The sequence below is a fragment of the Procambarus clarkii genome, chromosome 80, assembly GCF_040958095.1.
Source record: "Procambarus clarkii isolate CNS0578487 chromosome 80, FALCON_Pclarkii_2.0, whole genome shotgun sequence".
Taxonomy (NCBI): Eukaryota; Metazoa; Arthropoda; class Malacostraca; order Decapoda; family Cambaridae; genus Procambarus; species Procambarus clarkii.
The window spans coordinates 25,243,332-25,255,927 of record NC_091229.1 but is presented as its reverse complement, the minus strand read 5'-3'; the positions used below and the strand labels follow the sequence as shown (position 1 = coordinate 25,255,927).

At 42.6% G+C, this 12,596-nt stretch overlaps 1 protein-coding gene across 2 annotated transcripts in view; it reads right to left on the bottom strand.

Moving 5' to 3' along the window:
• The window catches only part of Rab35 (RAS oncogene family member Rab35), a 150,462-nt gene that overhangs the window by 66,760 nt on the left and 71,106 nt on the right, over nt 1-12,596 (bottom strand). Inside the window, exons 4-5 of one of the 2 annotated variants that reach the window (XM_069314979.1) lie at nt 4,134-4,258; nt 3,824-3,949 (exon numbers count right to left, since the gene is read on the bottom strand). In XM_069314979.1, coding sequence (XP_069171080.1) covers nt 3,935-3,949; nt 4,134-4,258 — 140 coding nt within the window. In that variant the 3' untranslated portion in view covers nt 3,824-3,934. Of the gene's footprint in view, nt 1-3,823; nt 3,950-4,133; nt 4,259-12,596 lie in introns of those variants that run through there. The other variant, XM_045727799.2, reaches the window with a different exon arrangement.

The following is a 12,596-nucleotide window of genomic DNA, read 5'->3' as shown; positions in this document are numbered from 1 at the left end:
TCCATCCACCCACCCACCCTGCCTGCCCGCCCACCTTCCAGCCTGCCAGCCCACTAGTCGGCCACCGATTCATCCATTCACCCATCCATCCACCCAGCCTGCCCCTTCACCCTGCCAGTCATCCCCAAAGCCTGCCTGCCTGCCCATCCCCCAACCCACCAGTCTACCAATCCACCTACCAGCCAGTTAACCAGCCAGCCAGCCCACCCACCAACCATCTTGTTGCTCTCACAAATATGAATAAACAGTTACTGATATTTTAAAACCTCTGGATTTAGCATAGCCCCTGATAGCTTATCAGGGGACCAACCAAAGTATAAGGGGACCATCAAGAGATCACCTCAGCCAACTATCTTGAGGTTATCTTTAAATGATTTTGGGGCTTAGCGTCCCTGCGGTCGGTCCTTGACCAGGCCTCCTTTTTGTTACACACCTCCAGGAAGCAGCCCGTAACAGCTGTCTAACTCCCAGGTACCTATTTACTGCTAGGTAAACAGGGGGCATCAGTGTGAAAGAAACTCTGCCCACTTGTTTCCGCCTCCACCGGGGATCGAACCCGGAACCTCAGGACTACGAATCCTGAGCGCTGTCCACTAAGCTGTCAGGCCCCCAAACTACCTGCCACTCAGATGGTAACTGCTCTGCTTGTGAATATTTGCACTATGCTTTGCAAACTACCTGTCAGAAAAGTATGAAAGGTATGTTTATGTTTTACAGTGATATATACCAATTTGTACATTCCCATAAATTTGTATACAGTACGTTGAAAAATAAATGAGGAATATTGAAAAATATATGAGCAATGTTGAAATGTTCATAAGCATTTGTATATTCAGGATTGTCAAGCACAATTTATTATCAAAACACATTTTGCATCCATATTCTAGCCAAATAATTTGCAAACATTTTGACATCAAATTTATAGTTATAACCCAAAATTGAGAAAACATAAAAAGAATATAAACATGTTACACATGACTGTGACCTCGAGATACCCAGAGTGTTTACAGTTGAGTACGTGCCAATGGATCGGAGTGTTAAAGTGTCAATAAGCCATGCAGGACAGATCGTTCCCTTATGTCCAGTTCTATCTAGGTTAGAGAGCAACAGCATAATTAACAAGCCATGCTTTACACACCAAGACACCCGACTATTGCACTCCAAGAAAGGCGGCACTATTTAGTGATACTGTAATTGTTATGATTCTAGGTAGCCTAGCATAGGCCACCTCCTGTATGAGAGGTGTTCCTGTCCGACATCCATCATTTTGGAGTTTATTCATTCGGCCTGTGTGTTTTAGTCAGACAAAATTAGGTAGGACAAGTATGTGCATTATGATGTTAAGAACATAAATATGTGATGAAGAGGCCTCCAGGAGGCAAGGGCTCTTTCCCACTTAAATGGGAAATTCCCAAGAGATACTAGGCGCTAGAGGCTCCAGTTGCCAGGTAACCAAAATGGCGCTGCCTGTCAGAACCAATCAGTGCGAAGCAAGACTATGACATCACACAAGGAAAGGGCACGGAGACTGGCCAAGACAGGCCACTTTACACCCAAGAGTCAAAGAGGTTGATCATCTGGCATCTGTTACTCCATCATTGCTTTTTTTTTTTTTTTTCTAAAAGTCAATGGAAACAGCCATGACCTGTTCCACTCTGAAGCGTACTTGAAGTAATAGGTAAAGTCAAGTCGGAGGTTCAGTGTGTGGAATCTCGAATGACTCAAGTCACCAAGTGTGTGCATCACCAACAAGCAGGCAGACCCAAAAGCTACACACGCCGACAGTTTGGTCTATAGGTACCCTGAAGGTAAAGACAGGCCTGTAGCGTCTTTAACCCCTGGACAGTGGTTATTGTCATTCTTTGATTCATGGGGTAATGCGAATATCATCATATTACGATTTAAACAATTATTGTCTGGGTTTTATATGTATGATGCAAGGATATAATAGCTCTCTGTGGATGTAATGGAGTTTACCTTGACCCATGATTAAAATCCTGCTACTATTTCATGGTTATGCTACTAGGTGAATGTGGTTATTGTCATGAATGTCACTTGGGGAATGTGGTCATCATTCAAATAAAGATACAATACCTTTCTGTGGATGTAATGAAGTTTACCTTGACCCATGAAAAAATCCAGCTTCCATTTCATAGTTATGTGTACTAGGAGCCTTCCATAACCTGTGTGTGCCACATTGGTAGCTTACACCTATCTTTCAATCTACACACTCACCCACATGGCGCTAATCAGGCCATATGTCATCGCTCAGAGCCCAACACCATTGAATATTATGTTAACATTCATTTTACATTTAAATTTACATTCTTTTCACTACTTTCTTTGGTTGTAATGGAATATACCAGGTAAACCCATCATCAATTGAAACATTACCATGTATTATGTGAATTATGTGATTTATTTAGTTATTCAACACACTTGTTACCTTTAACACAGCAATAAAAACAAACAACACGCTTCAATGCAGTTACAAAGTGTTATACGACAAAGTGTACCACGGGAAGACAGGACCCCACGAGCGTAGCTCTCATCCTGTAACTACACTTAGGTAATTACACATACTCTTGTAAATAACAAGAAAAAAATGATAAACAATCAGTGAAACAATTGAGGATAACACAGGAATTGTCAGCAAAGCCGGGCTCAATGTGTTGACAGGCACCAGACACACCCATCACTCAATCTTTCACAGTCTCCACCCAGTGAAACTATAAATATTCTCTTATGTTCATGTTTTTTTTTATATTTTGCATACAAATTAATGATTCAATGATGAAAAAAAAATTTGTAAATGTTCTTATTTGTTGCGCATAAGTCAGGAATGACCATTTTACTATAGCCACTGTCCAAGTGCTAAGTGAACTTTGAGAGAATTGAGGGACCAGAGCAGATGTCCCCGGGAAACAAAGAGCAGGCAATCGTGTGAGGATTGACCCAAGTAAAGCAGCAGTTTGGGAGACAGTGTTCTGAGCCACAGGCAGCCAGGTGAGGGCTGGCCTAAATTGAGGAAATGTTAGTGTCCACAATTTAAGAGATTTAAAAATTGGGTATTCTGAGTGACCACGAGTGATAACATTTATGTTTAAGAAAGAGATTCATTTAAAGGTAAGATTTATTTGTGCAGTGAGTAAATGGTGAACATAAGCGGCTAGACTGTGTTTTGAATTTTGGTATTGATTCATATATCTGTAAGTACACTATTATCATTTATTATTAATACAATTCAATATATATATATTCAATCATATATGTAATGAAGTGACATAGTGGCCAAGTAGTAGCTTTAGTCTTATTTACTGTGAAGAGGACTGACAGAGAAATTGTGTATCAATTTTGCAGACGAGGCGAACAGGAGACACGCTGGATTAACGCTATGGAAAATTATCATTAACGCAGATCTCATAGTTCAGTCATAAATAGTTATTTTGTTATTTTGATGAGTGTTATATGATTAATTAATTATTTCAGTAAATGATGTTAAACTTGCTTAAACTGTCATTACACCTTCCTTGGTGTACTTGGGAAAGAGGCTGGTCTGACGTAAGACTGATATTCCAGCTGGCCAGAGTATTGCCAATACTAACCTGATAAGTTAATTGAGGGAGCAAGGAGATTTTGGTGGAAGGCATAGATAACTATAGGGAGCAGCAGTTAACAGCGGGTCACAGCAAACTACAGTGTGTGTGTGTACCTGACACAGGCTGCTGGCCAAGACTGACTGAGGCGGCTACCCGCGTATTGTCCTGCGCGTGCAGAGAAAGCAGTCTTCTTCCCACCAGAGTCTAAGTGAGTGCTCGAGAAGAGTCATCCACCAGTCAGTTGGAATTGCTTTTTTTTTTTAATGTAACCTTCACACCCCAATAGGGTCGTCACATTTGGGGGTCCAAGTCCAGGAAAGAGAGAACCCTGATCGTTACATTAGGGGACTCTGTCCAGGATCAGATGCACTGGTCATTACACAATGCAATTACAGTATAGAATATCGCGATGTATGTCAATATTCTACATACAGTATTTTAGTACAGTATTCTATTATTCTACAATACAGTGAAGATAAAGAGAATGAAAACATTCTACCAATAGTAATAAGTTAAGCATACGTAATTCCTTACCTCTTCCACGTTGATATTGTCCTTCGCACTAGTTTCAAAGAGCTTAATATTCATTTGATCAGCGAAACGTTTGGCATCTTCATACAATACAACCTTCCTATCAGGACAATCATTTTTGTTTCCCACTGAAAAAAAAACAAAAAACAAAATTGTAAATGGTCATTCAACACTGATATTTAATAACATAAAAAACAGAGGCAACTGCTATAAATGCATGCTAAACAACTTACCCTTAACAATTTCAGATCTGTAACATTTTATTTTGTCTAAACGAGACTTCAGGATATTAATATTTCATGCAACAACAAATTTTAACGCCCATCTCGTGACAGCTCTTATTTGAGGCTATCGTCTGAGTACAGTAGTTCATCCATGTACAGTACTGTACCTCCTTTGTTTAGGTACTGTAATTCCTTAAAACAATTCCATGCATTCAAACACTTAGAAATTATTTTACGCACAAGAATTACTGGAGGAGTAAAAAGTATTCATTTTATTGCACAAGAAAGTAAATTTATGGAGAAAAGTACATTTCCTTAACCATCTATTATATAAATTTGAACATCATTCACAACTCTGCTCTGGCCTTTCATCAACTGCAATATCCCATTCCCATCCTACACTTGTAAATATTATTTTACAAAATATATTTACATTTAACCATTTAAATTTTGTACATGTGAATGATTGTTTTTTATATTCTGATAGCATGTATCATGAAGCTGCTTGCACTCTTTCAAAAAAAATTTTTTTAAGATTTTTGTTGCAAATAATATAGGTACTAGAAGTCACCCTATATGAAGAGTAGTAACTACACATGTCCTCTAGGCTCTGGGACACAAGGCCTACAAACCACAAGATTCCTAAAGACAGGACTGACTATGACCTGGAGAGTGAACCGTGCACAAATAGCGCTCAAAGCACCAAAACAAAAACACGCTCTCAAACAAAAAAATATGAAATGGGGGTAAACCCTATTTATATCATACTCACCAACTATTTAAAGGTGTTAGCAAACGAGAGGGAAGCGGGCAGCATAGGTGGCATGGAAGTGTGGGGAATTCTAAATGAGGGTTACTCTTGTTCATCTTTTTTTAAATGCTAATACATTGCACAACTAAATAGTACTTAAAAAATACGGGTAATAAGTAGCTTAATATTAGCTGAATGTGACTCAACATGCATCCTTGTTACAGTGTAAGTAATAAAGGCTGCCCATCAGATTACCATGCTGTTAGGGATAGCTGCATATTCAGAGCAGACCAAACAATAATTACCCTGTGACAGTACTAAGTAAAATGCTTTCATACATTATACAAAATTTTACTATTTTTTATTTTATAAATTCAATCCAAAACTTGGAAAGTTATATTTGTTTATACAGTAAATATTACAGCAACAACCAGCTAAGTTGGCTAAACAAAACAAATCTTTGGGGAAAAAAATAAATAATTTACACGGCTACAAATCGAGAACAGGTAAGAGGCATGAGATACCAGACAGTCAGGTGTCAATGGCTAGCAGGTCTCTCCAAAGGTACACACAAACATACCACAAGGCAACACTGTACACTTTCTATCACAGACACACAAAATTAAGGATAACTCATATTAACTCTAAAGCCTACTTCAGCATATTCCCATTGGTCACAATATCCAAGAGTAACATTATCGATGTTGAAGCAACAGTGACATCGTTAAATGTTGATAGCGTGATTCAACGTTGAATTAATGTTACTCTTGCATATTGTGCCCACTTGGTTTCTATATGCCAAATTCCCAAGAGCACTAAAATATTGTATGCTATATTAATTGAATTCCTAAATACTAACACTGCAATACTGTATTATACATTAGATAATTTCTTAATAGCTCTAGAATAACTATTACTATATAAATTTCAAAGAAAAAACCAGCATTGAATGTAATGAAATGCCATTTTCTAAGTGAGACCCGGAAACCCCTCAGAGCTATCCAGGATGATATGTATTATCATTAAACTTTGGCATCAGTCAGTGTGTATGGAGTTCAAGGCCTACCAGGGACCATGAGCCAGAACCTGGCCCCCTCAGAGAGGCACGAGGAGCAATGGCCTATAGAAATGCACAAGTGATTTGAAGCATTCTACATCTGCCATCGACCAGGAGAGGCACTCGGAAAGGTAAACGCCTCAAAGCAAACACCTATTCTGGTTAAAGTGCTGAAAATAGACAAACAAGTGGACAGAACTCCGCAAATGAAAACGAGCAAACAAGCATAACGTCACATGAGCTGGGAGCCCCAGACCCACCGTGCCGGCGATCCAACCACCAGTTCTTAGGCTGGATGTCAACACACACCTGGTTGATACCTGGTTGATGGGGTTCTGGGAGTTCTTCTACTCCCCAAGCCCGGCCCGAGGCCAGGCTTGACTTGTGAGAGTTTGGTCCACCAGGCTGTTGCTTGGAGCGGCCCGCAGGCCCACATACCCACCACAGCCCGGTTGGTCCGGCACTCCTTGGAGGAATAAATCTAGTTTCCTCTTGAAGATGTCCACAGTTGTTCCGGCAATATTTCTTATGCTTGCTGGTAGGACGTTGAACAACCGCGGACCTCTGATGTTTATACAGTGTTCTCTGATTGTGCCTATGGCACCTCTACTCTTCACTGGTTCTATTCTGCATTTTCTTCCATATCGTTCACTCCAGTACGTTGTTATTTTACTGTGTAGATTTGGTACTTGGCCCTCCAGTATCTTCCAGGTGTATATTATTTGATATCTCTCTCGTCTTCTTTCTAGTGAGTACATTTGGAGGGCTTTGAGACGATCCCAATAATTTAGGTGCTTTATTGCGTCTATGTGTGCCGTATATGTTCTCTGTATTCCCTCTATTTCAGCAATCTCTCCTGCTCTGAAGGGGGAAGTGAGTACTGAGCAGTACTCAAGACGGGACAACACAAGTGACTTGAAGAGTACAACCATTGTGATGGGATCCCTGGATTTGAAAGTTCTCGTAATCCATCCTATCATTTTTCTGGCTGTCGCAATATTTGCTTGGTTATGCTCCTTAAACGTTAGGTCGTCAGACATTATTATTCCCAAATCCTTTACATGCTGTTTTCCTACTATGGGTACATTTGATTGTGTTTTGTACTCTGTATTATGTTTAAGGTCCTCATTTTTACCGTACCTGAGTACCTGGAATTTATCACTGTTAAACATCATGTTATTTTCTGATGCCCAGTCGAAAACTTTATTAATATCAGCTTGAAGTTTTTCAGTGTCTTCAGCAGAGATAATTTTCATACTGATTTTTGTGTCATCTGCAAAGGATGATACGAAGCTGTGACTTGTATTTTTGTCTATATCTGATATGAGAATAAGGAAAAGCAGCGGTGCAAAGACTGTACCCTGAGGTACAGAGCTTTTAACTGCACTTGGACTAGATTTTATATGGTTGACCGTTACTCGCCGAGTCCTGTTTGACAGAAAACTGAGTATCCAGCGTCCTACTTTACCGGTTATTCCCACTGACTTCATTTTGTGTGCTATCACGCCATGGTCACATTTATCGAAAGCCTTTGCGAAGTCCGTGTATATCACATCAGCATTCTGTTTTATTCTAATGCCTCAGTGACTTTGTCGTAGTGCTCAAGTAGCTGTGAGAGGCACGATCTTCCCGCTCCAAATCCATGTTGGCCTGGGTTGTGAAGGTCATTGGTCTCCATGAAATTGGTGACCTGACTCCTAATCACTCTCTCAAATACTTTTATGATGTGCAATGTTAGTGCAACTGGTCTATAATTCTTTGCCAATGCTTTGCTCCCTCCCTTGTGTAGAGGGGCTATGTCTGCTACTTTAAGTGCATCTGGTATCTCCCCCGTGTCCAAGCTCTTCCTCCACACTATACTGAGTGCCTGTGCTACCGGCACTTTGCATTTCTTTATAAATATTGAATTCCATGAGTCTGGACCTGGGGCCGAGTGCATGGGCATGTTTTCAATTTCTCTTTCAAAATTTTTTGCGCTCGTGTTGATATCAGTTATATTTACAGGGGTTTGAATATCCCGCATAAAGAAATTGTCTGGATCTTCCACTTTCATGTTGTTTATTGGAGTGCTAAACATGTCCTCATACTGCTTTTTTAGGATTTCACTAATTTCTTTGTCATCCTCCGTGTATGAACCTTCACTTGTACGAATAGGTCCAATACTGGCAGTGGTCTTTGCTTTTAATTTTGCATATGTGAAGAAATATTTTGGATTTTTCTTTATTTCCTGAATTGCTTTCTGTTCTAACTGCCTTTCTTCAGTTTCATGTGTGTGTTTAAATTTCCGCTCGATTTCTTCAATCTCCCTATTTAAATTATTCCTTCTTTGACGGGAAATTCGTGTCTGCATAAGCAGTTCCGTTATTTTTTTCCTGCGTTTATAGTGTCGTCTGTGTTCTCTTTCTACGTTGGATCTCTTTCTGGCTTTTCTCAAAGGAACATGTTTCAGACAGACTTGATACGCTTCCGAAGTCAGTTTTTCTATTCCTTCTGTAGGACTTGTATTACTTAGAACAGTTTCCCATGGAATGTTTGTAAGTTCCCTGTTTATTATCTCCCAGTCTATCCTTTTATTATTAAAATTGAATTTACTGAATAGCCCCTCTCGCTTTATCAACGTTTTAGGTCTATTCTGAGTATTGATGGTCGTTTGCACTTCAATGAGCTTGTGATCTGAGTATGTGGTATCTGATATCGTAATGTCTCGTGATAATGTCTTCATTGTTCGTAAAGACCAGATCTAAAATATTTTAATTTCTCGTTGGCTCCGATATCTGCTGATTGAGTGAAATTTTGTCACAGAATCTAAGTAGTTCTCTAATCTGTGGTTGGTTAGGTCCTGATAGATTTCCTGGTATAATATTATTGTTTGCTATTTTCCACCTGAGACTAGGCAAGTTGAAGTCACCTAGGAAGATAATATCAGGTATTGGGTTCTCCAAATTATCAAGGCTATTCTCTATTTTGTTTATCTGTTCTGTGAATTCCTCAGCCGTTGCATCTGGCGGTTTGTATATTAGAATAATCACTAAATTTATTTTCTCTATTTTTAATCCCAGTACCTCTACCACCTCATTTGTAACATTTAGGAGCTCCGAGCATACAAGGTCTTCCCTAATATACAGACCCACTCCTCCATGTGACCTAATTTTCCTATCACACCTGTATAGGTTATATCCTGGAATCCAGATCTCACTGTCCAACAATTCCCCTGCATGGGTTTCTGTGAAAGCTCCAAATACTGCATTTGACTCCGTGAGGAGGCCATTTATGAACTGTACTTTGTTGTTTGTTCTTGTTTTCAGTCCTTGTATGTTGGCAAAGATGAAAGAAGTTACTCTATTAGTGATAGTTTGAATGGGAGACTTTTTCGGCAAGCCCATTATGCGTGGACATAATGAGTTAGTTCTGACCAGTACAGATTGTTGTAGAGCAGTTGCCTGGCGTAGTTGTAGTTCCCTTTCGGTGTGTAATTGTATCTGTAATTCTGGATATCTGAAGAAACGATATTGGACACACAAAAAAACGCTGACCAGGGGGAGCGGGGTTGCCGGGGAGCCTCCTGCTTGATACCTGCTCGATGGAGTTCTGGGAGTTCTTCTACTCCCCAAGCCCGGCCCGAGGCCAGGCTTGACTTTTGAGAGTTTGGTCAACCAGGCTGTTGCTTGGAGCAGCCCGCAGGCCCACATACCCACCACAGCCCGATTGGTCCTGAACTTCTTTTAGAAAACAGTCTAGTTTTCTCTTGATGTCCACGGTTGTTCCAGCAATATTTCTGATATGTGCTGGTAGGACGTTGAACAACTGCGGACCTCTGATGTTTATACAGTGTTCTCTGATTGTGCCTATGGCACCTCTGCTCTTCACTGTGCCCATATCTTAAGAAGCACATCAACAAACTGGAAAAGGTGCAAAGACATGCTACTAAGTGGCTCCCAGAACTGAAGGGCAAGAGCTACGAGGAGAGGTTAGAGGCATTAAATATGCCAAAACTAGAAGACAGAAGAAAAAGAGGTGATATGATCACTACATACAAAATAGTAACAGGAATTGATAAAATTGATAGGGAAGATTTCCTGAGACCTGGAACTTTAAGAACAAGAGGTCATAGATATAAACTAGCTAAACACAGATGCCGAAGAAATATAAGAAAATTCACTTTCGCAAACAGAGTGGTAGACGGTTGGAACAAGTTAGGGGAGAAGGTGGTGGAGGCCAAGACCGTCGGTAGTTTCAAAGCGTTATATGACAGAGTGCTGGGAAGACGGGACACCACGAGCGTAGCTCTCATCCTGTAACTACACTTCGGTAATTACACTTAGGTAATTACTGGTTTTATTCTACATTCGCATCTCTTTCAGAAAATGGCGTTTCATTACAGTCAGTGCTGGTTTTCTGGCGGAAGTCTCTATGGCTCCCTAGAGCTACTTCACCTAAGACAAAAACAAGAGGGACTTACCCGGGAGGCGGTCAGTGCTCACACCTCAACTCGAAATCGAGACAACTGGCTGCAACTGCCGACCCAAAGCGACACAGGCACGACTAGGCCCAGGAACATTCACGCGGTAGCGTGCAGCCAGGACCCTGTTCGACCACCAAAAACCCAAGCGCATCCCCAGCCACTGAGGCTGTGGCGCGCAAATAACAGTGAAGCATCGCAACCGGACACAACACATGATGCATCCCCCCGGCCTGATCAACCAAGCATCAACAACCAAGGGACCCCTCCGGAAAGCAGCAGTCTCATTCTTCTCCAGAAAAGAACATGAAAGAGAGAGTATGAAGCTCCCCAATTCGACCTCCAGCCACCAATGCCAACAAGAAAAGAGCCTTAGAAAAACAATCCAGAACCGAAGGGGCCACAACAAAATGAGAAGACAAATACGAAAGCACCTTATCCAGAGACCAGGACAGCTCAGGCGGCGCATGAGCAGGCCGGAGTTACAGGTGAAACAAAGCCCAAGACCACTTATGAAATGGCGCATAAGTAACATCAATACCGAAAGCAAGCTGCAGCGGCTTCGCCAACGGCGCAGGATACAAGGCAAAAGTATTCGGCATCAGATGATGGTCCTGAAACAGCAACAAAAGGACAAAACAACCTGAACTGAAAGTGAAGTACAGCGATGGAGACAAAACGAACCGGAAGAACCGCCAGGAAACTTCATACTGCCATCGAGACGAAGCCCGTAGGTGGGACACCATCAAAGAAGTCACCTGATCACCATAAAGATGGTGATAGACTTGAGTCAAAAACTCCAGACAAAGAAGATCGAACCAGTCTCGTAACAGACCGGACCGATCTAATGAAAGAGGCAGAGCCGCTGGAAAACCTCCGGGTTCGGACACTGAGCAAGCAGCGTCTGAAACCAAGGCTGGGCTGGCCACCTCGGGGCCAGAAGGACTACTCTCCCCGCTAAGTCTCCAAGCGAGCCAGGACCTGGAGACACAGCTGAATGGGGTGAAGAGGTACAGGAACCCCCACCTCGACGAGGCCTGCCGAAAGGCATCGACCCCGATGGCCTCGCAGTCGGGGAAGGAACATATACCGGAAGACACCTCGACCATACCGACGCGAAGAGGTTCACCTCCGGGTGCCCAAATGTCGGGGCAAAGCCAAGTGAACGAGTCTGCGTTGACTGTCCATTCCGTGGACAGAGGACTGAACCAGGACAGGCCATCCGCCAGGAGGTTGGACACCTCCCCCCCACACCCCCGAACGTTAACAGCCATGAGAGCCAAACCCCGAAAACTCAGCAGACGAGTCACTCTAAGCGACCAGCCCCAAAGAGGCAAGGACCGCATCGAACCCTCTCGGTTCAGACAATGAACCACCGGGAAGGAGTCCGAATGGAGCTGGATCGTCGATCCGCGGGCGAACTGAACCCTCCGAAATACAGACCTCACCTCCGTGAACTCCCGCACCGTGCTGTGGGCCCGACGCAAAGATGGACCCCACTGCCCCTGGCTGGCCTGGTGAGCACTGGTCACAAAGCCCCAGCCACGAGATGACGCATCCGTGAACACATCAAGCGAGGGCTCGAGTAAGCCCCAAGGCACTGAACACTGAAAAGCCCGAAGAGGAAGCCGGCGACACAGCAGCACCTGTGGTCCACCTCGACGAGCGGAACCTCCAACACATCCCGGCCGGAAGGAATTCCCCCCCCTGGGACCCCGGAGAACCAACAAGTCGAACATTGGACAACAGCTGGAAGAAGCCGCTTGCAGAAACCGCTCCTCCGCAGATTCCGCAAACAGCAAAGGACAAAAAGAGTGAAGACAATCTAAGAGCCAGGGGCCCAAGCAGATTCCAAAGAGGAAGCGAGCACAACCTGCCAACACGTGAGACATGCCGTGAAAAATTGCGACACTGCATCTCTCAAGATTGGCGCAAATAGCTTCAGAAGCGCAGACGACACAGACCAATGCGTCAG